Source organism: Vipera ursinii, assembly GCF_947247035.1.
Source record: "Vipera ursinii genome assembly, chromosome: 1".
Lineage (NCBI taxonomy): Eukaryota > Metazoa > Chordata > Lepidosauria > Squamata > Viperidae > Vipera > Vipera ursinii.
The window spans coordinates 24,560,296-24,587,291 of NC_139512.1; the positions used below are offsets into that span (position 1 = coordinate 24,560,296).

Below are 26,996 nucleotides of genomic sequence, written 5' to 3' on the forward strand. Positions count from 1 at the left end.
ACCTTTATTTATTTTCCTTTATTAAGGACCAGAAACTTTAAGCCATATAAGGACCAAGTTTGACATGACAGCAGTCTTCCGACATATGAGAGGATGTTACAGTGAAAAAGGTGTCAATTTATTTGCCGAGTGACCTAAGGACAAGACAAGAAGTAATGGATGCAACCTATCAAGAAGAGAGCCAGCTCAGAACTAAGGAGAAATTTCTTGTCAAAACAATTAATCAGTGGAACAATTTGCCTCCAGAATTTGTGATGTTTCATCACTGGAGATTTGAAAGAAGAGATTGGACAACCATTTGTCCAGAATGGTACAGGGTCTTCTGCTTGAGCAGGGAGTTGGATGAAAAGACCCCCCAAGTTCCCATCCAACTCTATTATTCTTGTACTGGGGCAAAATACGAAACTGCAAAACTTCTCCCCTGGCTAGAAAGCGCAAAACGTAAATCCAGTTTAATCCAACGTGTAGTTTTCTCCTCCCACCGCCAGGAGATGCTGTGTGTGTGTGTGTGGGGGGGGGGGAAACGGAAGACGGACCACCTTTAGGTGGAAGAAGGCCGAGCAACTGGAGAATGAGGGAACGTCACGTGCACAATCACAGCCTATTTCCGCGCGGGAAGGGGGGGGGTAAAGGCTGGGGAAGGGAGGGTCGAGATCACGTGCCCCCTCGATCTGCCCAATAGGATGGCGAGCCTGGTGAGCTGGCGGCCTGATCACGTGACCATTCCCCCCCCCGCTCCCCTCTCTTTCCCATCTTTCCTCTCTCCAGAAAGGCGGATGTAGTGGCCAAGGGACAACAACGCTCACTTCCGCTTGGTTGAGACGAGAGAGAGGGAGGGAGGAACGAGCGAGCGAGCGAGAGATCGGCGCCTGTCGCCGTTGTGGTTTTCTGTCGTCAAGCTTCCTCAGCGCGGCCCAGGTAAGTCGATGCTGCTGGGGAGAGGCCGACACGGCCTGGGCTTGGTTTGTTTTTTTTTTCCCGTCGGTTTCGGGTTTGGGCTGAACGTGGAGAGGAGGAGGAGAAGGAGGCCTCGCTCGCCTCTTAACCTCTCAGCCTCTTGTGCGGCGGGGCCTCCTCTAAAGGGACGGTGGCGTTTGCCTCTTTGCCGTTTTTGGTGTTTTTTTTTTTCTTTCTTTCCCTCTGGCTCACGCAGAAGCGCCCGTGGGCAACCCTCGGTTTCCCGACGAGCCCAGGGCTTCTTTCTTTGCTTCGTCAGGTAAGTTGCAGCATTGGAGTGGCGTCTGAAAGGGCCTTGAAAGGCGCAGGTTCAAGGGTCAAAAGGCTTCTTGTCCATCTCTGCCTAACACAGTGCCCTACCTAGAGGAGCTGCTTCTCTTTTAATCGGGATGCTTAACCCGTAACGTGGGGAGGGAGCTGAATGAGGAGGGCGGTTATTTGGCTAGCTCCCAGGTAGGCAACCTCGGCTCTTTTATGACTCGTGGACTTCAACTCCCAGAATTCCTGAGCCAGCTATGCTGGCTCAGGAATTCTGGGAGTTGAAGTCCACGAGTCATAAAAGAGCCGAGGTTGCCTACCCCTGGGCTAGCTAGTTGCGTGGCTCACAGACACGCCGGTATCTAAAACTTGTGTTAGAATTTTTTCAACAATGGATTTGGTTCATGCACCATCCTACATTTTAATACGTTGCTTGTGTGTTGCATAGGTACTTGGATATTGCACTTTGTAAGTTACGGTTGATCGGTTAATGGAGGTGGCTCCCAGACTCCCTTTGTGCTGCCTTGCGGGCTTTGAGATTGCTAGTTCTCTGCAACGTGACTTTTATTTATTTGATTCTGGTGGTTTGAGGAGGGAGTGTAATGGTGAAAATATACGTACTTTGTTATTCAGAGGCCATGTGATTTCATTCAGATTCTTAAAAGAGCCCTAAAAGATGCTCATCCAAGTAGAGAGTATTTATGGTGTCGTCAGTAAAGGAAATAAATCTGGGAATTTCCTGGTATCCTGTCATGGATGAGGAAATCATGGAACACCACCACTTGCAGAAGTATTAGGCAAAGATGCATTTCTTAACCGTGCCTTTCTGAGTGTACAGATTGGAAAAAAAAACATTTTGGATGGAAAATAGAACATTTTTAGCATCAATCAAGAAAAGAAAATGTTGCCAAATATAATTTAATACTCCATAAAATAAGCATTATTGGACTGGGCTCACACAATGTACAGTATTGTTATGCAGTGTGTTGTATAAATCCAGAGTACTAGGCAAATTCAATAAATTATGGTTCACTTAACTGGGATAGTATTGTGCAAATATGGCCTTGTGAGAAGTATCTTTTAAAGTTCTGGCGACTGTTGAAGGTGATTTACCAAACTCTTTCTTCAAAATAGGTATTTTACAAAGAAAGCTCAATTTTAGCTGTGAAATACAGGGCTGTCATATCTGGATCACAAAATCCCACATGGCTACTAAATAACAGCAGAGACGATTCTGTATCTCTCCTGTATCTTGTAATTATCTGGATATTTTAAACCAAGCTTTAACAATTCTGGTAAAGTACAGAGAGAAACTCTTTGTCACACTCTTTGTGGTGTTTTTAAAAAAACTGAGATTTCTTTTGTAAATGTTCTGTGGAGCCTTAGAAAACGGGGAACACACACATTTTCAGGAGGCTGAACCACCTTTTTCCTGGTATCTATGCATTATATGTTTGAACTTCTTTAGAGAAGGTGTGTATTTTACAACAGAGTTGGAAGAGGCCATCAGATCTGCCCAGTGCAACAGTCTGAATCACAGCATCTTGGATTGTCCAGCTTCCACTTGAGAGACCCACACTCTTCTGGGCAACTTTATTCCATGATTGAGCTGCTCTTACTATTAGACAAAGGTTTTTTTAATCAGATATTCAATTGGAATCACCACTCTGTGACTTAAATCCACTTTTCTTCCTCCAGTCTGGAATGAAAGTGAACAAATCTTGACTTTCTCTGTGAAATCCTGCCAGGAATTTAAGAGTGCCATCCTCCTCCCAAATTGTTATTTTTTTTTTTTTGCAAAGCTAAAGACAGTATACCAGCTTCTTCAACTTCTTTTTATAGGGTTTAGTTCTACTCCTTTAATAATTGTTCTCTGCCTGAACCTGTTTCAATTTCTTTGAACCCTTTTCAAACTATCATCCCCAAAATTGCACACAGTACTTAAGATAGGGCCTGAATTAAAGTCAAATTAAAACATTAGCCTCCAGTGATTTTGAAATGATCAGATCTTTGGTTCCTTTCACACAAAGCAATTGTACCTTGCTCAGTAGTAGTAACTGTGAGAGAGATCTTGGAGTCCTAGTGGACAATCACTTAAATATGAGCCAGCAGTGTGCTAGGCTGCCAAAAAAGTCAACACAGTGCTAGGCTGCATTAGCAGAGGGATAGAATCAAGATCACGTGAAGAGTTAATACCACTTTACAATGCCTTGGTGAGGCCACACTTGGAATACTGCATCCAGTTTTGGTCACCACGATGTAAAAAACATGCTGAGACTCTAGAAAGGGTACAGAGAAGAGTAACAAAGATGATTAGGGGACTGGAGGCTAAAACATATAAGGAATGGTTGCTGGAATTGTCTAGTATGATGAAGAGAAGGACGAGGGGTGACATGATACCAGTGTTCCAATATCTCAGGGGTTGCCACAAAGGAGAGGGAGTCAAGCTATTCTCCAAAGAAGGGATTTTCAACCAGTGGTACGGGAACCACCTGTGGTACATTGGCACCTGGGAGGTGGCACACGACCATCCTAGAAAAGTGATGGGGGAGGGGAATGAACTGAACCAGTGGCAGTACCGCACAAGCTTGAGCAAGAGATGGCTGGAGCTGCAGGGCTGTCAGAGCTCAGCGAAAGCGCGAGGATCAGCGCTTCTTTGGGGCTGTCAGGGCTCAATTTTCCTATGAGCCAGCAGTGTGCTGCAGCTGCCAAAACAACCAACACAGTGCTAAACTGCATTAACAGGGATAGAATCAAGATCACTTGAAGTGTTAATACCACTTTACAATGCCTTGGTGAAACCACACTAGGATCAGTGCCAGGCCCCTGCTGGAGCTCGCTGTTGATCCTGGCACTTCTGAGCCCAGAAGAAGCACCGATCAGCTGGAATATTGCAGCATCTCCAGCGTCTTGTGATTTACATTCAGATGCTTGGCAACTGATTCATATTTATGACGGTCACAGTGTCCCAGGGTCATGTGAAGTGACCAAAACCTGCTGCAACCACCCAGCAGACGGGGGGAATAAAAACCAAACACCCCCACCCCACCTTTGCTGCCAATCCTCAACAGAAATACAACAATGAAAGCCTCGGACAGGAGGAAGAGCGCTGCCGGGTGGGCAGGCAGGTGTCTCGCTCGGCTGTGGCTTGGGGGGCACTTTTTTCAGTGCCATTGTAACTTTGAACAGTCACTAAGCGAACTGTTGTAAGTCAAGGACTACCTGTACTTCATCACTTTTTTCCTCTTTTTTTGTCATCAAGTTTTTGACACCTTGCTAGGCGACTGGTGGCACTTGGATGTTGCCATATCCTAAAAGTGGTACAATGGGTGAAAAGGTTGAAAAGCTCTGCTCCAAAGCACCTGAAGGCAGGACAAGAAGCAACGAATGGAAACTAACCAAAGAGAGAAGCAACCTAGAACTAAGGAGAAATTTTCTGACAGAACAATTAACCAGTGGAACAGCGGGATGGGGGTAGGGCAGGCAGGCAGGGGGTGGGGCGGGCAGGGTGGGGTGGAAGCAGTTTTTGGGCACTCGGTCTCTAAAAGGTTCGCCATCATTGCTCTAGAAAATAAGGGAAAGGCAGCTTTGCCTGTTGTTTGGAGCCTTCAAATGGACATTGTGTTTACCCACATTTCTAGAAATTATTTGTTAACTGTTTTTTTTATATTAAGAACCTTCAGAACAACAGGTTTCATTACAAGAAGTTTCACAAAAATTTAAGGACATAAATTTCTTTTTAGTTTGAAATAAACAGCAAATGGGTGATTAAACTGTGATTTTTGGAAACTTGTAAACAGACTAAGGGCCAGATGGATTTGAAATAAGATTTTAAAATTAATTATAAGAATCCTTCCTGTGGGTTATTTAAAATCCCATTTAAAATATATGAAGATTTTGAATCTAAGGGTAAGAAAACTTTCTATGGCAAAATGTGTTTTTTAAATTTTTTCTCTGCACTTTTTTATTTTATATTTTCCCTGTGTTGTATTTGTTTATCTGTCAATTTTAATAAAAATTATTAAAACAAGATGTTTATAGGACATTAATTGTATGGTGTGTAAATTATTATGTTTAGGTGCTTAATATGTTTAATAGAACTGAGCTACCTGTGGGATTATCTCCTCCCAAGAGCACCTGTCTGTCCCACCCACTCCCATAGGGAAGTCATACTCCAGGTTCCCAAATCTAAATGTTATCATCTTATGGAAGCTGGGAATGGCTGTCCTTGTATTCTGGAACAGTCTGCCTCCGATATATGAACTCTGCTTGCGTTTAGGAAAGCCGTTTAAAAGCCCCTTTTGTCCAGGCATTTGAATGATGCTTAGTTGAATCTCTTGGTTATTATCACATTCGTCATTTTACATGCTATATTTTACGTGCTCTTTTTTAATGTTGTATTTTTGTCATTGCTATTTACTTGCATTGTATGCTAACCAGAATCCAGAATGCCAGTTTGATTTGGGTGGGCTTACAAATGCATTAAATAAATAAGTAAAGTATCAGTTATTGAAACAGATATTTTTAAGAGATAATCAGTTCCATCAACAGAGAGAAATCAGTTTATGGTCATTAGACTGTCTTATGCTTACCTAACTCAAGCTGTTTCTTCAGACTCCTGTTATGTTCTACCGTAAAATAGTGTATTCAGAGGAAATTATGTAGACAGTATAGAATATAGCTCTTGATCTGTTACTTGAGCTTCAGTGTTGCTGTCTTCTCTCGGTGTTTATATATAATATTGCCTGTTTCTTCTAGGCTTCTCTCTGAGGGTGAGATATTTCTTTATTTAATTTAATTTCTATACCGCCCTTCTCCCGAAGGACTCAGGGCGGTGTACAGGGCAATAAAAATACAATTAAAATACAATATACAAAAGTTAAAAATAAGATTAAATAGAGCTAGCCCATTACAATAAATAATTAAAAATACTAAATAAAATACCCCAAACCCATTAGACCAGGCGGGCTTGTTCAAATAGGTAAGTTTTCAGATCACAGCAGAAAGAGCGAAGGTCGGGAGCCATCCGGAGCTCAACCGGTAATTGATTCCAAAGGGCTGGCGCGCCCACAGAGAATGCTCTCCCCCTGGGGGCCGCCAGCTGGCACACTCTGACCGGCGGCACCCTGAGGAGGCCCTCTCTGTGGGAGCGCACAGGAAGTAGACGCCGGCAGCAGGTGCTCCCGTAAGTAATCCGGACCCATGCAAGATATGCAAGAACCTTTCTGACCTCTTGATCACAGCTGGGTCCAACCTAGGTTCAATGAGCAGCAAGCAAGAACTATCTGGTTATATTTATCTTTCCCCATTCCTAGCATAGGTGTGGCACGAACAGTGATGATTAGTAGAGGAGCAGCTATTGCCGCTGAAAGAATCCTATTTTTAGCTCTTCCATAACTGAGTGGCGGAGTGATTTTTTTACCAGCATGTGTTCTTTTAGAACAGGCGTGTCAAACTGCCAGCCCGTGGACCGGGTGCATCATACTGAAGCTGCGCCCACCCCATTGATGGGAATGGGGAAAAAGTTGAGAGATGTCGTGCGACCTCATGTGATGTCGCGAGTTTGACATGCCTGTTTTAGAATGATCCAGCTGAAGCCATCGGTTTCCTCGTTCAGCACAGGAAGCCAAGGCCAGATTCGGTAAAATTCCTAAGTGCCTGTTGAAGTCGGAGTTTTCTGCCAAAAATGACAGAAGTCATGCAGCCAATTGAGTGAGTGTGTCTGATTTTATGACATTGTTTTGCCAAGGTCATTAAGTGAATCTGGCTTCCCCTATTGACTTTGCTTGTTGGAAGCCCTCTGGGAAGATCACAAATGATGGTCACATGACCCTGGGACATTGCAACCATCGTAAATACGTGCTGGTTGCCAAGCAACCAAATTTTGATTACACGGTCATAAGTGTGAGGACCTGTCATAAGTCACTTTTCCAGCGCCACTGTAACTTTGAACAGTCATTAAATGAACGGTTGTAAGTTGAAGCCTACCTGTAACACATTTGCGATTTAATGACTCAGGTTGGGAAAATGTGAATAATGCCAGCTGCAATAAAGATATCTGAGGACAATATTTTTGGGTGGCTGCCCTCTCTACATATGTCTCATTATTATGCCATCAGTTTATATATTAGCTCAGGGGCTTGGCACAGGTAGGCAGATCTTTGAGTTGTGATGTTTTGGAGAGCCATTCAGGATGACCAAAACAGAATGTCTGATGGCTGCAAACATCCAGCAGCTTTTGCTGATGCTTCGGGTCACACTTCATTGCTCACTTAAGAAAATGGAATCACCGTTAAAACCAGACAAAATTCTTGTGCTTGGCAGATGAAAATTCATTCTTTGACAGGCTATTTATGGCGTCTCTTCCTTTTCCTCTTTTTATCAAGTTCTGTCATGACCCCCACCCCCCCACCCCACCCTCAGCTTCAGTCAGAATCTTTCATCTAAGCCAGGGGTAGGCAACCTCGGCTCTTTTATGACTCATGGACTTCAACTCCCAGAATTCAACAGCTGTGCTGACTCAGGAATTCTGGGAGTTGAAGTCCATGAGTCATAAAAGAGCCAAGGTTGCCTACCCCTGATCTAAGCGCACTCTGTGTTTCATTGTGATTGTGGTCTTTGTTCCTAAATTGTAGCTTTTGCATTGTTCTTTAAAGGAAGACTTAAAGATACGTAACTGAGGGGGTTGCAACTGGATCCTGCCATCAGGCCAAGAAATTTACCTTTATTTTATTTTTGTATACTGCAGCCAGAAGTTCATTAAACTAATCATTGTTTTCTTTTTCAGGAAAATGCTAGCTGCTGATGATTTTTCGGTGAGTGGTCCATTTCTGTCAGCCTCATAAAATGTAAACAATTTGTAACAAGTAATGAAAAGAATTGAGATCTTGCAATCGATTGAAGTTTTGCTTTTTATAGAGAAAGTCTCACTAGTATGTTAAATAGGTGACAAGTGAGTTTTTATGAGTTTTCATAAAGTGACTTTTTATAAAGCACTAAATAAACAAGGGTGTACCCAAAATGGAAAATGCGCTTTGTTTCGAACCTGAAACAAATTCCTCACATTTTGGAAGTTCTGCTGAAACTATGGGTCAGTTTGTTGCAAAGAAAATTTGGAATACAGTTTTAGTCCTTGGTTAATGACTACTCAATCAGGTAATCAAAAGAGTAATAGATCCATTGCCCCCCACAACACATACTCGCGCGCACACACACACATGCGCACACACACACTTACTTTCCAACATCTGTCCTTCTCTGTGTCCCTGTTTTCTCTGTCACTACCTCCATTTCTTCCCCATCTATTTGCCAGGGATTGAGATGGCCGGATGCCATGATCTTGGTTTTCTTAATGTTCAGTTTCAATCCCTCTCCATTGATTGATTGATTGATTGATTGATATTTCCTATGTCTAAACCGCCCATCTCCCTCAGTAGATGCTGCTGATGTTCCAGCACAGCATACAGTATTCCACTGGCTTGCCTTTCTGGCTCACCTCTGAGCTTCTCATTGCCTTCCATCCCTGCCTACAACCACTGCTGCCACTAAACTAGCCTATGTAGCCGTTCCTTACTAAGGGGGTCTCAGCATCAGTCTCCCAGCATGGCATACTCCACAAGCCTGTTCAACATGCGCGCGCGCACCCACCCCCACTTCACACACATGTTCCTCTTTCATTGTCTCCAGTTTAAATAGTAGATGAGTAAGAAGTTACCATTGGTCAAGCATTGGTCACAGGATCCCACTGATATTTTGTTTTCCCAGCTGGCCGATGCTCTGCCGGAGAGTTCCCCTGCCAAGAGTTCCTCAGTGGGCAATACAAAGCCACCTCAACAGCCCAGCCAGCCTCCACAAGCCTGGCCAACCTCCAGTCCCTGGAATAACGCACCAAGTGCTCCTCCTGCAGCTCCATCCGGTTTGCCTCCTAGCTCATCGACTTCCAACGTGCCTTTTGGACCCCCACCAACAGGAATGTATCCTTCCCTCCCCCCTGGGGCACCAGTTCCTTTTCCTCCTCCTGGTTCTTCTTGTCCTCCAGGTGCTCCGTATCCACCCCCTGGTCCTGCCCCGCCAGGGCAATATCCACCACCAAACATGCCCTTCCCCGAGATTCCAAGGCCATATGGGGGCCCCACTGAACCAGGTGCACCCCCCGCTGCTGTTGGAGCATGGGGATCCATGCCTGCTGGAGGGTGGGGAGCCTCAGTTGGGGGACAGTACCCTGCACCTAGTGTGCCATATCCACCTCCAGGGCCATATTCCACTCCCACTCAGACTCCGGGGGCTGCACCTACAGTGCCATGGGGTGCTGTCCCCCCAGGACCATGGGGACCTTCGCCTCCTGCCCCATTTCCTCCACCAACAGGATCCTATCCAGCTCCAGGGCTGTACCCAACACCACCTAATCCTTACCAAGTGCCACCTGCGCCTGCTGGAGCACCATCCATACCTGGTGGCCCTCATGTAAGTAAGACTTTTCTCAGTTACGATGCAGCTAAGCTTCAGAGGGAAAGGAGTCTAGTAATCAAATTCATGCCCATTGAATGTAGTTATTTTTTTTATTGCAGTGGCTTCCAATGTTTCTGTGTGAATTTGTCTAAGGAGCCCTGGTTGCAAAATGTGTGTAGAGTGCACATTGTTGTATATGGAAAGTAAAACTTCATAATTGCCCTATACCATATCTTGAAACTGGGCATTTACAGGGAAAGTTCAATACCTCTGAATAGGATGGCTTCCCTGTTATATAGAATGTAAATGTAAAATAATTGGTCCTGCCATCAGATTTAACAATCTTTTAAAATGTGAGGATATTACCTTCATCCTCTTGGAAAAGGAACAATTATAGGGCATTGTATAAGCATGTGTTTAAAATAAATTATTAATCTCATTGCATCTCCATCAACAACATGATGTACTCAAGCCTTTCCTGCTATATAAGTGCAGCGGAGCCCAGTTAAAAGGTAAAGGTAAAGGTTCTCCCGCACATGCGTGCTAGTCGTTTCCAACTCTAGGGGCCGGTGCTCATCTCCGTTTCAAAGCCGAAGAGCCAGCGCTTGTCCAAGGACGTCTCCGTGGTCATGTGGCCGGCATGACTAGATGCCAAAGGTGCACGGAACGCTATTACCTTCCCACCGTAGTGGTCCCTATTTTTCTACTTGCATTTTTACGTGCTTTCGAACTGCTAGGTTGGCAGAAGCTGGGACAAGTAACAGGCGCTCACTCTGTTACGCGGCACTCGGGATTCGACCCGCCAAACTGCCAACCTTCTGATCGACAAGCTCAGTTCGCAGCAATACCTTTTGTTAATAAAATGTCATTTAAGATGTTTTTGGTATTGATGTTGACAGTTCTACCCACTGTCCAGGTAAAATTGCAAACACAATTTTTTTATATACTTTACTGTAACCCTTAGAGTTTGCATGCAAAATACCTGTTGGTTTAGGGGGCAAAAAGGGAAAGATCAGGCATGGCTGTTGTTGATAAGAAGGTTGGGATTTCCACACTGATTCTAGTCACGTCACATGATGTGTCGTCGTCTGGCTATGAGACAGACAGACACAGCGGCATTCTCTGGCCAATAGATGCCATTTAAAAGCATACTGTTTTATTGGCTTAGTGTGGGTAGTCCTTGACTTACAACCACAATTCAGCCTAAAATTTCCATTGCTAAACAATACAGTTGTTAAGTGAATCACTACAGTTCTTAAACTAGTAACAAGGTTGTTAAGTGAAGCTGGCTTCCCCGTTGACTTCGCTTGTCAGAAGGTTACAAAAAGTGATCACATGACCCTGGGACACTGCAGCCGTTACAAATACATGTCAATTGCCAGGGTTGATCACGTAATCATGGGGATGCTGCAATGATCGTAAGTGTGAAAAACGGACATAAGTCACTTTTTTCAGTACCATTGTAACTTCAAAGGGTCACTAAACAAATGGTTGTAAGTCGAGGAGTACCTGTACCCATTTTCCAGGAGCTATTCTGTCACAAGGGAGTGGTGCGGTGGCTCAGTGGTTAAGATGTTGGGCTTGTCATCTGGAAAGCTGGCAGCCCAGGTTCGAGACCCAAGCGCCACGTGACAAGCTGAGCTCCTGTCCTCGCCCCGGCTCCTGCCAACTTAGCGGCGGTTCGAAAGCATGCAAATGCGAGTAGATAAATAGGTATCACTTTGGTGGGAAGGTAACTGCTCTGTGACGTCACGCTAGCCACATGACCACGGAAATGTCTTCGACAGCCCTGGCTCAATGGCCTTGAAACGGAGATGAGCACACACACCCTGTAGTCAGCAATGACTAGCGGAGTAAAATCCGCAGGGACTCCTCTACCATTTACCTTTATTCTGTCACAAGCATCAAATGTAAATTCTAACTTTTCTGTTTCATTGTTTTTAACTAAAAGTATTTGATCTTGGAACAATAGAAACTGATTGTTTTTATGTTTATCTTTTTTTTCAGCCCTACCGTTGAACTTGTGGCAGGCTGATGAGGTACTGCCTCCCTACCTATTTACAAAGAAAAGTTTTTAGTAATCTTTTGGAGTCTTGAAGAGCCTACTGTGTTCTGCCAGCCCATTTGTGGTGTGAAGGAGCACTCCTCCAACGCTTATTTTGTGTGAGATGGATTAGGATAAACAAGTTGACTGCCCCAGCTCTCTAATCCTTACTCTAGTCAAGATTTCATCAAGTGACATTAACCTAATGAGTAAGGACTAACCCTGGATCAATACTACAACTGTGTCTTAATTGCGGATTTAAAGGACTGACCTGATTGACAGACCACATCTTAATTTAAATAATTTCAGTTATCTGGAGAAGCTTCTGAAGAAATGAGCTAGGCACCCTTCATCAAATTGAAGAGAAGCAAAGCACGTTAATTTAAAGCAGTTCTCAGCATCAGACTTGATTTGTTCTATTTGAGAAATCTTTGTAGAGATGAATATCTGGTATTTGAGGCTTAATTCCTACAACAAACACGCTTGGGGAGCATCACTTTGGTTTAGATATTCAGGTGGTTCAAATAGATATTTCTGACATGAGTTTCCCAGCTGTATTAGTCATCATATTTTGGGGAGCCATCTAAAAATTACCTGCTTTTAAGTCTGAAGCTAAAACATTTTGGTTTTAGCTTGAGTGAGCCTCAAAACAATTTGAAGAGTTTTGTGCACTTCACTTCTGAAAGCAAAATTTCTTCTAAAAAGTTCTTGCAAGAAGGGGTGGGAATGTAATCAGTACAATCTCTTCTCTGGCAGCTCCAGAGTCTCTGAAAATTAATTTGGAAGCTTTACTTTCATGTGAACATCTGGTCTCGGGATAACAAACTAAACAGGAAAGTTTCTCTACTTGAGGATGTCTCTTAATGTTCATGATTAGATTATTGCAATGTGATTAGTTAAAATGTACTTGGTGAATACTGGCAGTAGATGCAACAATCTAGATGTACAGTTTTCTCACTTCAGTTTTGGGGTGAACACCAAAAAGCCAGTCCCTTGTGGAATTTCCCATGGAGGAAATATGCTGGACTCATTTATCACCGTTCACAAAGAGTTCAACTGTTCATCACTGTCTTACTGATAAGTCCATGTTTTAAAAGTTGATAACTTCCTTCTGTGGTCTCCAGAAATTTGCTTAACGTAGATGTCTAACCTTTTATCATAAATTGGCTATTTCCAAGCTTTCTTTAGGGAATAACTTTACAGAAGAGATTTTTAGGGAATCCCATGTTCTGCCTAAGAAGTAATGGACTAGCTTAATTTAGGTAAGAATGGATGTGACTCGGACATATCTGCTGTAGTGTTTGGGGAAATGTTTATTTCCTCAAATCAAATGAATTTGAAAAGGCCCTTCATCTTCTTGTCCTAGTTTTCCCCATCCCCACATGTTATCTTCCTGTCTTTTCTCAATTGTCAACTTCTCTTGGATATTGTACCTTCCCATTACTCTAAACCACAAAAATTTGTACAGTTTAGAATTCTAGTGATCCTTGGAAATATCAGATAATTTAGCTTACTGGTGAGAACTGCACCTTGGCAAGTTACACAAGTAAGCTAAATTATTAGATATTTTCAGATAGCTTTGATTGAGGGCCCCAATGCTAATGAACTCTGAAGTAACATCCCATTAACTTTGTATTATTTAAAGCAGTTATTTGAGGATAGGTGTGTTTTTCTTCATTGTAGGGGCATCTCTTTTTCTCATTTTGAGTACACAGTTGATAAATTTATTTCTGATGACATCTTGCTCCGTATGTTCCAGTTTGCAGTGTAGTATTGGCTTTAAAAAGGAATCAGCTATAATGTAGAAATATCAAAGTGAAGTACTGACAAGTTTCAACTGTAGAAAGATAACTAAGACACTGTCAGAATTGCAGTTCAAATTTGAAAAATTTAGATATTTCCTATGTTGGCTTGTAGTAAGGGAGACAATGAATTGGCAGAACACTCTTGAGGCAAATGCAATTATATGAAACAAGAAATGTGGATCAAATATAGAACAGGTTAGTATTATTCTGTATTCTGCCTGCTCTATAGAAATATTAATTTTATGAAATCTTGAAGAATGCTGAAAGATGTTTTGCAAAGTTTTTCCTAAGATGATAGAATACTTTTTTTTGGCTAAAACTTAAAATCAAGTTCATAAAAGAGATTTTATCCCCATCCCAAAGCTAAATTTTCGATAAACATGATTTTGTGTTTCTAGCTGTCGGTATAATCCCATACAAATCTACTCAGAAGGAAGTCCTATTAACTTCAGTGACTTTTATGTAAGTGGTTATAGGGTTGGAACTATTTCAGAGTCGGACCCTGCTTAAACTAGAAGTAGAAGCATTCTGGTAGGACTTCCTACATGTTATATCTGCTGGTGGGATTGGCTGAGATTCTAGGCCTGCACTTGACATAGGTTGTCAGCCATTGCCCCAAATAAGGGATTGTAACATAAGAAAACTGCTATGCAGCATTTTACATAGTTAAAGAAACACTAAATGTTATCTGTACATATCACTCAAATTCTGCTGCTTAAGGGCTGGGAAGGCAGAAAAGACTCAGTTATCTGATAGGCATGGAGCAGCATTTGCAGCTTTGTTGCCAGACATTTTGCAAGCCTATTAGCTGTTTGCTTGATTTTTCTTGTGGCATAATTCCACATTCAATGCCTTGGTCCCCTTTCCACAGAAATATTTCATGAACACCTTTCTGCCTACAAAACATTCTGTCAGCCTTTAATTTACCTTTGATGTATGACTTAGATGCTGGAGGCAAAGAGGACTGTAAGAAACTGCAGAGACAGCAAAACAGTATGCAACTGACACAGTTCTCTCCTTGTATCCAGACATTCAAGGCTAACCTGTAAGTTGCATATGAGTGTGAGGACATCATCTTGTACACGTTATTTGCCTTTCCGTGCCCCTATAACCTGGCTGGAAATCCTTTAGTTAATAAGAAAAGACAAGATACAATCAGATTTTAAAAATGGGTGAGCTTTGTGGTTCAAAACCCAACTAAAACAAAGCTTGCTTTCTTACTAGGGGTTCAGCATCTCTGCTTATCTTATTCCTTCATATTAAGAGATTTTTTTCCTGCCATATCGAGATACTATTCCTCCAACAATGGAAGACTCCCTTTCAGAAAGCAATTGTAGTTTGATGCTGTGTAGTAAAACCTTTTTAATCCTTCTGTCTCATGTGTGAGTGATTTGGGGCATGATGCTTGTTATGCAATGAAATTTGTATTGTTTATTGTGTTCCTTGTGAGCTAAAAGTGCCGAGAAGTTTGGGGTGGGTTGTTTGGCTTGTGCTTCTGGGATGGTTATTTAACTGCTTTTGTTTATGACATGGAAATATTAAGCAATCACACTTCTGAAGTATAGACCATATCACTTGCTGCTGTATTTTTTTCTTTATAGATGACAAATATTTGCTGTATGTTGGTAGTGAAGAGGCTTTAAATACAGGATTTGATATTTTTTGAAAATGGTGTTACTTTTTGTATACACGTAGACATTTAGCATACTTTCAAGATGAGACTGCACAATACACTTCATAAAAGATTTATTTCAGCTACTTGCCTCTGTAGCAAGGGCTTTTACTTACAAAGTGATTTTTAATACACTTTGATTGTTGTAGCATTACAAAAGATTCTGGGTAATTTATTTTGGTTAGATGCTACGAAAACTAATACCTTTACTATCTCTCTTACCTTAATTCATTATATCACAGGGGATGAAAGAGACAAGAGATAGGTAATATTACAGGGACATCCAATTCAAATTGACAAATACAATTTTGCCAGTTCTATAAAAGATGTAACTTTAGACTAAAATGGGTTAACACCAAAACATGTGAAACTGTTTTACTTTTTGACAGCACAAGGACAAATAGATCCTTTAGAGAAAATTAATCAGCAAAATTTAGCCAAAAATGTCATGGGTATCTACCATTGCTAGAAATATTCTCGCCATAGTGGAGAAATAATGGAAATAAATGCAACTCCAGATTATCCCTCAGTCCTATAGAAAATTTGTGCTGCACCAATATAAACAAATATTCAACTTAAACACCTTTTTGACCCTAACTGAAAAAAAGTTTCTACTAAAGATTAAGGTGTGGGCTATGTCCCCTTCTAGTCTGGACAATTCTGGAAATTGCTGAACCTCTGGGACAACATGATCTGGAAGATAAATAGAATGTTGAATTCCTGGATCATTGAATTTGCATACTGTACAGTAACTCTTAAATCAGAATATGGAACGTAATTTGCATGAAAAAAAATCCCTTGAATTAGTCATAGCCTGATCCCAGAAGTTCTCAGAGAAGAAAAGGAATCAGGATGAATCAAAACCAGCATTCAAGAAAAGTGGAGCCCAAGGCAAGATGGCCTGACCTTAACCAAGGATTTCTTCCACTCAGCCCACCAATGTGTAGGCATTAAAGAGGCAGCAACCAAAAGCACAATGTTGATAGGGTGCTTAACTGTCTACAGCAGGGGTCTTCAAACTTGGCGCTTTTATGACTCGTGGACTTCAACTCCCAGAATTCCTCAGCCAGGCACGCTGGCTTAGGAATTCTGGGAGTTGAAGTCCACGAGTTATAAAAGCGCCAGGTTTGAAGACCCCTGGTCTACAGCCAACTATGCTCAATAGAGTTAATCTCAAAAGAAGTCCAGGACAGATGAGAAACAGCTATGCTTGGGTGGAGCTTGGAGCTGGGGCTGTGTAAGAAACAACTCCACAGGCTGAGATTTTGTGAAATATCCTTTGGGAGGGAAAGTCTCAACTCTTGGGTTGCCTTGGAAATGCATTTTTTAAATTTTGAAGAAAGTTTTGCTTACTGACTTCTTTCTGAAATCATGACTTTTGAGCGATGAACTCTACTCATAAATGTGGATTTATGACCAGGAATAAACCTGATAATTTGACATTTGTCAACAACAGATAAACACCTCTGTGAAACCTGAGCAAGCAGGAAGAAAAAATGCTGTGGAGACCGACCTGTGTTGGGAAGCATGCTCTCCCCCACCCCAAATCCCACTTGATTGACTGCCAGGATTTATAGTAGCACTGTGGTTTTAATTGGCATGGTATGGTATGTGCAGTACAAGACTTATGTCTCCCACACACAAGCAAACTTAGTTGGACTAAGAGTGTGACTGGCCTAATGAGTTTCGGTGTTTAATGGTGGACTTTATAAATAGCATCTCAATGTTGGTAGCATAGAGAACAAAAATAATTATGAGTCATGCGCATCAGCTCTGGAAAGCAATGCTACTTACACATGAGTTGCTAAAATCAAGTCAACAACTTAAAATATGTGCTAAGGTACAGGTTCCCCTGCACATGCGTGCTAGTCGTTTCCAACTCTAGGGGCTGGTGCTCATCTCCGTTTCAAAGCCGAAGAGCCAGCGCTTGTCCGAGGACGTCTCCGTGGTCATGTAGCCGGCATGACTAGACGCCAAAGGCGCACGGAACGCTGTTACCTTCCCACCGGAGTGGTCCCTATTTTTCTACTTGCATTTTTACGTGCTTTCGAATTGCTAGGTTGGCAGAAGCTGGGACAAGTAACAGGCGCTCACACTGTTACGCGGCACTCGGGATTCGACCCGCCAAACTGCCGACCTGATCGACAAGCTCAGCGTCCTAACCCACTGAGCCACCATGCTAAAATGTGCTAAATAACGTTCTATAGATTCCAGTTTCATCAGATGCATAATAATGTTTTACTGTTATTTATTCCTCATGTTTATATCATTCCACAATGCAACAGTGATTTCATGGGAATATACAAACAACTAGAATCTCCACAGTCCATTTAACAATAGAATCCTTAATAACATTCAAACACTCTCCCAAAGGATGTTTTCAGATGCTTCTGGGGGGGTAGCTAAAGTTGGAGCTAATCTAACTATCATATACAAGGAGGCTATTCCTGAGGATTGGTGCTGATGTAGAAAATCAGTACTTCCTAACTTCCCAAAAGCAAATCTTCTATCCCTCCTGAAACTGAGGAACCACTAGCTACTTTCTCCAACAAGATGACATTGATCAGGGCCAATTCCAGTGGGCAAAGGTCCTGAAGATAACTTGGGCCACGCCATAAAAGGCTTTAGAAGTTAAAGCTGGCATTTTAAATCCTCCAATCCAGGGTTAGGTATCCCCATAGCAAAGGTATCTTCTGCTCCCACGGGATAGTATGCATGTATAATTCTGAGTGGTCTTTAAAGGCAGCCCCATGGAGAGTGCATGGCAGTAATCTAGTAATATTCTAGTAGCATCCCATCTATGAATTGTATTGTAGTCTCTATAAACCTTAACCGATTAACCTACAAATCTGCAGGTAGTCCTTGACTTAAGTCCACAATTGGAATGAGAATTTCCATTGCTAAGCCAGGTATGGTAGTTGTTAAGTGAGCCATGCCTGATTTTATAACTTTTTGCCATGGTTGTTAAGAGAATCACATTAGTTATAAAGAAACTATGCAGTCATTAAATGAATCTAACTTCACCCATTTATTGCTTGTTTGAAACTGGCTGAGAATGCTGCAACCATCGTACATGCATGCCAGCTGCCAAGCACCTGAATTTTAATCACATGACCATGGGGATGCTGCAATGGTCTTAAAGGTGACTTCATATATAAGTTTTTAATGTAACTGCTAAACATGGTTGTAAGGAGAGGATGACCTGTTCTTGCCTTTTAAACTACAAATGCAGTTTCATGGTTCAGCCAGAAGAGAGCACTGTTTTTCAAGAAACTTTCACCACTCATTCTGCAGACTTGTGATATCTGAAAGTCGGATGTCCCACAGAAGAGTATTAATATGGTTCTTCATTCTGTGTCCAACACATGCAAATATAACTTAGAAGTCAGATTCCTAACAGCAAGAGGAGTCTGAAAGTGCAACTAGTTTCCTTGTAGCGTAATGGGTTCCTTTTCATTGAGAATATTCAATACAAGCTGGGCAGCCATCAGGCTTTAATTTGCATTCCAGCAATGGGCGAGGACTTTGACTAAATGGTTCCTTCCAGTGATGTAACTGCATGAATTCCCAACCAGCAAGGCCAATAACTGGGGATCAGGAGAAACTGTCCCAACACAACTGGAGAGCACAAGATGGAAAAAGTTGGAGTTACAATGTTAAATAACAAGTCCCTGGTGCAGTTCAGTCAAACTGAGGCAAATCATTATTTTCCCAGATGCAATCTTTTTAGTAGAGTTGCAAGGGACCTTGGATGTTTTCTAGTCCAACCCTCTGCTCAAGCAGGAAACTCTATACCATTTCAGACAATTGGTTGTCCAATCTCATCTTTAAAACTTCCAGTGTTAGAGCACCGCAACCTCGGAAGGCAAGCTGTATCATGTCATTTTCTCATTTAAGGAGGTTGGTTCTCTCCTTAATTACGGTAGTTTCCATCAATTGCCTCTTGTTCTGCCTTCAGGTGCTTTGGAGAACATGTTACCCCCTTCTTAGATATTGGAACACTGCTATCATATTCACCTCTAGTCATTCTCTTCATTAAACTAGACATACCCAGTTCCTGCAACCGTTCTTCATATGTTTCAGCCTCCAGTCCCTAATCATCTTTGTTGCTCTTCTTTAAACTCTTTCTAGAGTCTCAACATGTTTTTTATATTGTGGCAACCAAAACTGGACACAAAATTCCAAGTGTGGTCTTGTCTGTAAAAAGGAGATGCTATGATAATGCCAATCTGTCTTCAGAGAGCTACTGTATAGGTTCCTGAAGGAATACATTTTATGTGTTTTAAGACTTGGAAAGGAATTTGAATTGCTCCAAAGTGTGACTCATAGCTGTTTTTGCAGAATAAGTTGTGTCATCGCTTCATTCTGGAGTTGTGGCCTGTGACTGGGAGCCATGTGATTCCAATAGATAAGGTAGTCACATGAGCAACAGTAAGATCATCTGGCGAGTTGTGCTCGTTTGGAGAATCCATGTGATTCTGATGCTTGTAGAAAAAGGGGGAGAGCTGAACAGTTCTGTCTCAGAAGAGCTGCCAGACTTAAGCCATGACTAAAAACTCATGATAAGATGAGAACTGAAACTAAACAGGTGAAGTGAGGAGAAGAAGAAGCGTATACCCTCACAAATCAACCACACTTACTCACTATATGCCTGCTGAAATGTTAGTAATTCTGATTTTTTTTGTATCCGGGTATATTAATAAACAGACACACATTTTAAATAACTATGAGCAGCCCTGAATGGACCCCATAGGTTTGGTGAATTATTGAGGTGGCTCCACTGTTATTAACATCTCTTCATATTTCTTTTTTAGTTTTTTATAGCTTTTTAATATTTTAATAATAATTGTTTAGTATTAACTGTTTTTAGCATTGTTCTACACTACATGGAGTCACTTGTAAGATGTGTGGTTATATAAATTTGATAAATCTGTCATCATATTTCTCTGAATAGCACAGTATCCTCTTTGAGAGAATAATCCTTCTCAGTCAATAATGTTTCACATAATATTATTTAATGAAGACAATTATAAATCAGGAAGTAGAGGGATGCTAACCTTTGTCCCTAAGAAATTATATTTCTGCACCTTCAGCATAGTGGGTCGTGTAAGACATACCAACATTGGCTTCTGCTTAATGTTGCCAACCTGTAAACATAAACATGCACAAAAAGGCAAGGGGTGCACCTCCCAAGTAAACACTGGGTTGCCATGATCATATATCTGTTTCTTTAGGAGTCTGTTCTCTGTGAGATGACATAGAATTGAAAATCTTTATTGATATCGGTTTCAGCCACTGAAAGAGCCTTGGTGGAGCAGTGGGCTAATGCCTCCTTAAGTAACACCAGCTGCCTGCAATTAGTGCAGGTTCGCATCCCACCAGGCTCAAGGTTGACTCAGCCTTCCATCCTTCTGAGGTAGGTAAAATGAGGACCCAGACTTTTGGGGGCAATTAAGCTGACTTTGTAATAATGCCGCTTGGGGGGGGGGCGCAAAAGCCCTAATAAGCAGGCATATACATAGAATGAAGGCTATTGCTAACCACATTGATTTGTGCTTTAGATTGTAAGCCGCCCTGAGTCTTCGGAGAAGGGCAGGATATAAATGGGATTTAAAAAAAATGTTTGATTTCACAAATGTTTGGTTCAGGCTGAATCTGCCAAAAAATGTTCCACCCAGATGGATGACAAACAAGTCAAGATAGTGGTTGCAGTGGTGTGATCAAACTCTCACAACATAAGATTAAATGGCCATGGCCACTATTTGATTTTTTCATAACACATTGGTGCCCCAATGACAATGTTCAGATTTACACAAACTGCAACCCTTAAGCTATGGTTTACAAACCACATGAATTGGCCTCTTTAGTTTGGTTCAGCAACAGTTTACAGTGTCTTTTGTCTCCATCAAAATATTAGCAGAGTACCAGCTATGTTAATAAATGGACTTCCCCTTCTTGCTGCTGTAGCAACATCACAAGAATAGAAAACAAGTGATGAATAATTCTTCTGCAGGTCCCCATAGTAATAAACCCAACCTTCAAGCTGTTTTTCACAAGACAAACATTTAATCACAATAGCCAGAGCTTTGGGTTTATAACTGTGACAGCATGCCTCCCTGTGGTTGCCATACATTGGATATGGTTGATAAGGGTTTTGCTTGCTTTTGGTTCATATTGCTACATGGGGAGGAAGTCTGGGGGGAGATTTCTGCAGCTGTGGCCTGGCTCACTAATGCAATAAATGGAACATAGGTTTTTTTTGTTGTGTCAACAGCTAGTTGAAGTTTATTTAATATACCATGGTTCATTGAGTCACGTTTTGTGCAATGTAGGAGTTTAATTTCATATAAGAGATATGTATTAACAGAATAACAGTTGGAAGCGACCTTGGAGGTCTTCTAGTCCAACCCCCTTCTCAGGCAGGAAACCCTACACCATTTCAGACAAATGGCAGTCCAGTATCTTCTTAAAAACATCCAGCATTGGGACACCCACAACTTCTGGAGGTAAATTGTGCCACTGATTAATGTGGAAATTCTAACTGTCAGGAAGTTTCTCCTTAGTTCTAGGTTGGTTCTCTCCTTGATTAGTTTCCATCCATTGCCTCTTGTCCTGCCTTCAGGCGCTTTGGAGAATAGCTTGATTCCCTCTTCTTTGTGGCAGCCCCTGAGATATTGGAAGACTGCTATCATGTCACCTCTAATCCTTCTTTTCATTAAACTAGACATACCCAATTCCAGCAACCGTTCTGAGTTTTCCAACAGTGGCAATTTCCAGGCTTGTAGACTTCAACTCCCAGAATTCCACAACCAGCATAGAGAATTCTGTGAACTGGTCCACACTAAGCGTTGCCAAGGGGTAGATTCTTCCAATCTTGATGCAGGAATCAATGAATAAAACTGTTCTATAGGCAAAGAAAGTGTTGTTTTCTGGATTTACATTCATGCTTCATGAAAAATTGTAAATAATATTATGTAACACACACACAAATTCAAGTACTATAATATGGCTGATATCCCCTTAGTGACCATTCTCCACCCTGGCTTTCATGGCAATAAGGCTGTGACTGCCTAATCTGATTACTTTGTTTTTAGAAATACCAGTGTATTGTGCAATCTCAAACAGATTTAATTTTATAAGCTGTGACTTTTTTAAAAAAATGGGTAGTGTCTTGTGTAAATATAGCCATCTATATTTGATCATTGTTGCATCGGAAATCTGGGTGAAACTATGTTTGTTAGATTTTTGCTTTCCTAACAACTGTTTAAGAAAGTTTTTTCTTTTTTAACAATACCAGCCTAATATTTGCCCATTTTTTCCAATCTGGTTCTTGAGTAAAGAGGAAAGCTTTTCCAGAAAGTTCGTTTACAGAGCAATAAAACCCCCACGCTAACGTCTTGGGGAGACAGGCTATCTCCACTGTCATCATGGAAGATGCTACCTCTGTTGCCAGACTGCAAATGGCCACCACTGCTCCATGATGTCATTAGGCTCAATCAGAGAAGGGGTTTGAGCCTTTAGCTTCTCCTCTAATTCTTAGGAATGACATCACTATCTCAATTTTCTCTTTCCCGGGAGATCCAACAGATGAGGTTGTGCAGCTCTCCTTCACAAACGCACATCCCAAGCCCAATTTATCTTTCCAACTCTGCGAAGCGCTAACTGTACTGACAGAAGAGAATACTTGTGGCTTAGGGTTGAACTGTGGGGTCCCCGGTGCTCTCTGAGCTTGGTGGGTTTCTTGCAGACCTTTCATTACCCCAAGGGTCTTCAAACTTGGCCCTTTTATGTCTGGTGGACTTCAACTCCCAGAATTCCTCAACCAGCATGCCTGGCTGAGGAATTCTGGGAGTTGAAGTCCACAAGTCATAAAAGGGCCAGGTTTGAAGACCCCTGCATTACCCCATGCACTGATGACGTTACCTACTTTGGTAATGAAAGGTCTGCAAGAAACCCACCAAGCTCAGACAGCGTCAGGGACCTGCGAAGAGGGTTTGAGGCAAAAATATGTTTTTTCCAAGACGCCTGCCTTGAATGAGGCGAAGGCTGAAACCGCTCGGGGAGAGTTGCTGGCAATCAGCCTGCGCCGGTGGGGGGCGGGGGGGGGGAGAACCGGCCGTGGCAAGTCAGGCTGCCGCTGAAGCGGAAAGGACGGGGCGGTCCGGGGACGGGCCCACGTATTTGAGCTGCTCCGAGGTCCCGCCCAGCCGGAATCCTTCTCTGCCGCTCGGCCGAGTCAGCCCAGGGTCTCCAGCGGGATCCGGCCAGGTAAGTGGCGGCGGGAAGGCGAGGACGGGACCACTTTTTGCGCGCGGGGGGGGGGGGGCGCGGGAAAAGGAGACGGTGCCCTCTTCCTTTGCCTTGCGCGACAGGAAGGGCTTGTAGTTCTCCCTCGCCAACATTTTCTTTCGGCAAAAAAAAAAGAGGAGCCGGGGATTTGTGGAGAAAAACGCTAGGAAGGAAACCCGACAACCCTCTGGATGGGAGGCGGCTTTGGGGAAGCCGAGTGGAAAAGTTGGTGGGACTTTTCTTCTCGCCCGCCCCGCCCAAAGCAGCAATTTGGGCGAGGGATGGACTTCTCGGCAGAAGCCTCCAGCCAGGGCGGGTCAGAAAGGAGAAGGGGCGAGCGCGGACCTCGGGGCGTCTCACTTTGAGGCAACAATATACAGGATAGCACGAATACAGGTAGTCCTCGACTTACAACAGTTCGTTTAGTGACCGTTAGTAGTTTACAACGGTACTGGGGGGAAAAAATGACTTATCACCGGTTTTCACAGTTACGACCTTTGCAGCATCCCCACGGTCACACAATCATAATTTAGACGCTGGGCAGCTGACTCGTATTTTTGACACTTGCAGCGTCCCCGGGGTCCTGTGATCCCCTTTCGCGACTTTCGGACGAGCAAAATCAATGAGGAAGGCAGAGTCATTTAACAACCATGTTGCTAACTTAACAACTGCAGGGATTCACTTCGCAACTGCAACAAAAAAAAAAGGTGGCAAAATGGAGCAAAAGTCACAGCCGCGACTGAGCCCAAAGTTTCTTTTGTTAAGTCGAGGACTACTTGTACGTGTCAATGATGGACAGTGCCCCCTGGAATCAGGGTAATAATTCAGAATTATATGCACCACCCATAGTCCGTAGCTCACCCCTAAGGTTGTGGCAGATTTTACTGAGGGAGGTGAACCGTTTGTAGCTGAACTCAGCCCAGCCTGCCATTAAAGAGACCCCCGTTTCCCTCACCCCAGCTGGTGATGACCTATAAAGCCCTAAATGGTGAGGGTCCAGCATCAAGTTCCCTTCGTCCAGTGCGCTCCCACAGGGAGGGTCTTCTCAGGGTGCGCCTGCCCTCTGGAACCAGCTGCCCGTGGAGCTCAGGACTGCCCCTGACCTTCGGTCATTCCGCCGGGACCTGAAGACTTGGCTCTTTGAGCTCTCCGGCCCAGGCTGAGAATTTTAACTGGGGTTTTTATTTTCAGGGATAATTTAATCTTTTTAATTGTTTTTTAACTTTTGTATTTCGTATTGGTGTGATTTTAAAATGCCCTGTAAACCGCCCTGAGTCCTTCTGGAAAGGGCGGTATATAAATCTAATAAAATAAATAATAAAAATAAATGCAGACGTCTTCACAAGACCTTCACACAAGATCTCAGTAGGCAGGCTTCATATGGGAGAAGTCAGACCTTTAAACGTCCTAGCCCTCACCCATTCAAGGCGTTCCTTCTTTTCAGTCTTGGTAGCGAGGGTGGTTCAACAGTCATAGAATCCTACAATTGGAAGGGACCTCAGAGGTCACCCAGTCCAACCTCCTTCACACTGCAGAGTTTACTTCACTATCCCTAATAGATGATTATCCAGGATGTTGGAAAAACTCCAGTGAAAGGGGAAAAAACCTTACATATCTTAACCTATTCTACTCAAATAGAATTGCTGTCAAGGATTTCTTCCTAATTTCTAATCTGTATCTTAATATTGTCACATTTCACCTTTACAGTATTTAAATGGTATCAGGTAACTTTGATATAAGGGACGCTGTGGCTCAGTGGGTTAGGACGCTGAGCTTGTTGATCAGAAGGTTGGCAGTTTGGCGGGTCGAATCCCGAGTGCCGCGTAGCAGAGTGAGCACCTGTTACTCATCCCAGCTTCTGCCAACCTAGCAGTTTGAAAGCACGTAAAAATGCAAGTAGAAAAATAGGGACCACTCCTCGGACAAGCGCAGGCTCTTTGGCTTTGAAATGGAGATGAGCACCGGCCCCTAGAGTTGGAAATGACTAGCACGCATGTGCGGGGGAACCTTTACCTGTACCTAACTTTGATATTCCTGCACTCACCAACTTCCTGAAAGCAGCCATCTCTGTATAAGGTCAAGCCAGGAAAGGCTTATATGCAGAATTTGAAAGTTACCATCATCGGACAGAAAGAGCAGGGCAGAGTTTCAATCTCTACCTACTGTGCAGAAATCAAATGACAAATGGTGTCTTTGCCTCAGGCAGGGGTGTCAAACTGCCGGCCCGCGGGCCAGATGTATCATAGCGAAACCACGCCCCCTCCATTGCCGGCAATGGCAAAAAAGCCGTGATACGTGACGTTGCGAGTTTGACACCCCTGAGTTAGGGGTAGCCCAAGAACAAAACAGTCCTTGATTGTCTTTCTATGTCACTGTTAGCCATGGTTTGCTTAATTATGGATTGTGCTCAAGCCACAGTGGGTTGAATTCAAACAATGTGCTAAATTATTAACTATAATTTTCAAATCACATTGGCTACATTCACGTAAGATGTTCAGCCGAAGCTACATTTTGAATTAGTATAATGTGTAAACCCAGACGAAGCTTAACTTCCTTTTCTTTACCTCTTCCTTTATTGCATTTAGTGCAAATTCAGATGTACTGTAATCTTTGTCTAAAGCATAACCTTTAGGAAGGAAGGAAGGGAGGGACACAAATTGGCATAATGTAGAGGAAGATAGAAGAGCCAATTGGTGTGGCAGTAACTGGGTGGCTGAATTCTAGTCCCATCATATGCAGAAGTCAGCTGGGTGACCTTGGACCAGTTACTCTATATCAGACATGTTAAACTCGCAACGTCATGTGACGTTGCGCGACGTATCAGAACTTTTTCCCATTGCCGGCAATTGGATGGGCGCGGTTTTTCCGTGATGCTCCGGCCCGCGGGCCAGCAGTTTAACACCCCTGCTCTATCTCAACCTTGAAGGTGGAAAAGAAAAAGAAAAACGGAGTTGGATACTTTACATTAAATGTATGGTTACTTAAGGAAAGTAAGTTACAACAATAATAAAAACAGCATCTTTAATTAGCAGCTGGGTAGCCATCCAGCAGGTATATTTTAATTTGGACACCTGCACTGTGAGGTGGGTTGGATTAGACTTTGCGATCCCTTCCAAATCAAAGCCGTTGTTGCCTCCCCCTTTCCCCTGGTGCTTTGGCATTTCTTCTCAGATGAACTCTGATGTCAGAAATGGGAAAATTGCAGAAGAGTGGAGATTACAGTAAGAATAGGAGGCTTCCAGCCTGCCTCTCCTTTCCCCTGCCAGAACTTCAGTTCCTAGTATCCCTTGCGATTGATCCAACAACAGAAAGTCACAGCTTCCTCATTCCTGAGTTTCAGTACAGGAAAGAAAACTGCCGCTGTGAGGGGAACCTTTACCGCCTACTCTACCTTTTGAGGAAGGCAGGTCAAGGTTGTAGCACATGGATCTATTTCCCCCCAGCTTGGTTTTTTTCTTGCAGACGTTTCTTTGCCTAAACTAGGTAACATCATCAGTACTAATGATGTTACCTACTTTGGGTA

The 26,996-nt window shown here is 42.8% G+C and overlaps 1 protein-coding gene across 10 annotated transcripts in view; it reads left to right on the plus strand.

Annotated features, from left to right (window-relative positions):
* The first annotated feature begins 583 nt into the window (after window positions 1–583).
* LOC310649687 (MAPK-interacting and spindle-stabilizing protein-like) overlaps window positions 584–26,996 on the plus strand; it is a 41,118-nt gene continuing 14,705 nt past the window's right edge. The window contains exons 1-6 of one of the 10 annotated variants that reach the window (XR_014494287.1): window positions 586–918; window positions 8,003–8,030; window positions 8,980–9,678; window positions 11,671–11,702; window positions 14,458–14,557; window positions 15,114–15,181. Coding sequence is in view for 6 of the 10 variants with exons in the window: in XM_083378354.1 (XP_083234480.1) it covers window positions 8,007–8,030; window positions 8,980–9,678; window positions 11,671–11,682 (735 nt within the window). In the remaining 4 variants the exon portion in view is untranslated. The other 9 variants (XM_083378354.1, XM_083378355.1, XM_083378348.1 and 6 more) reach the window with 9 other exon arrangements.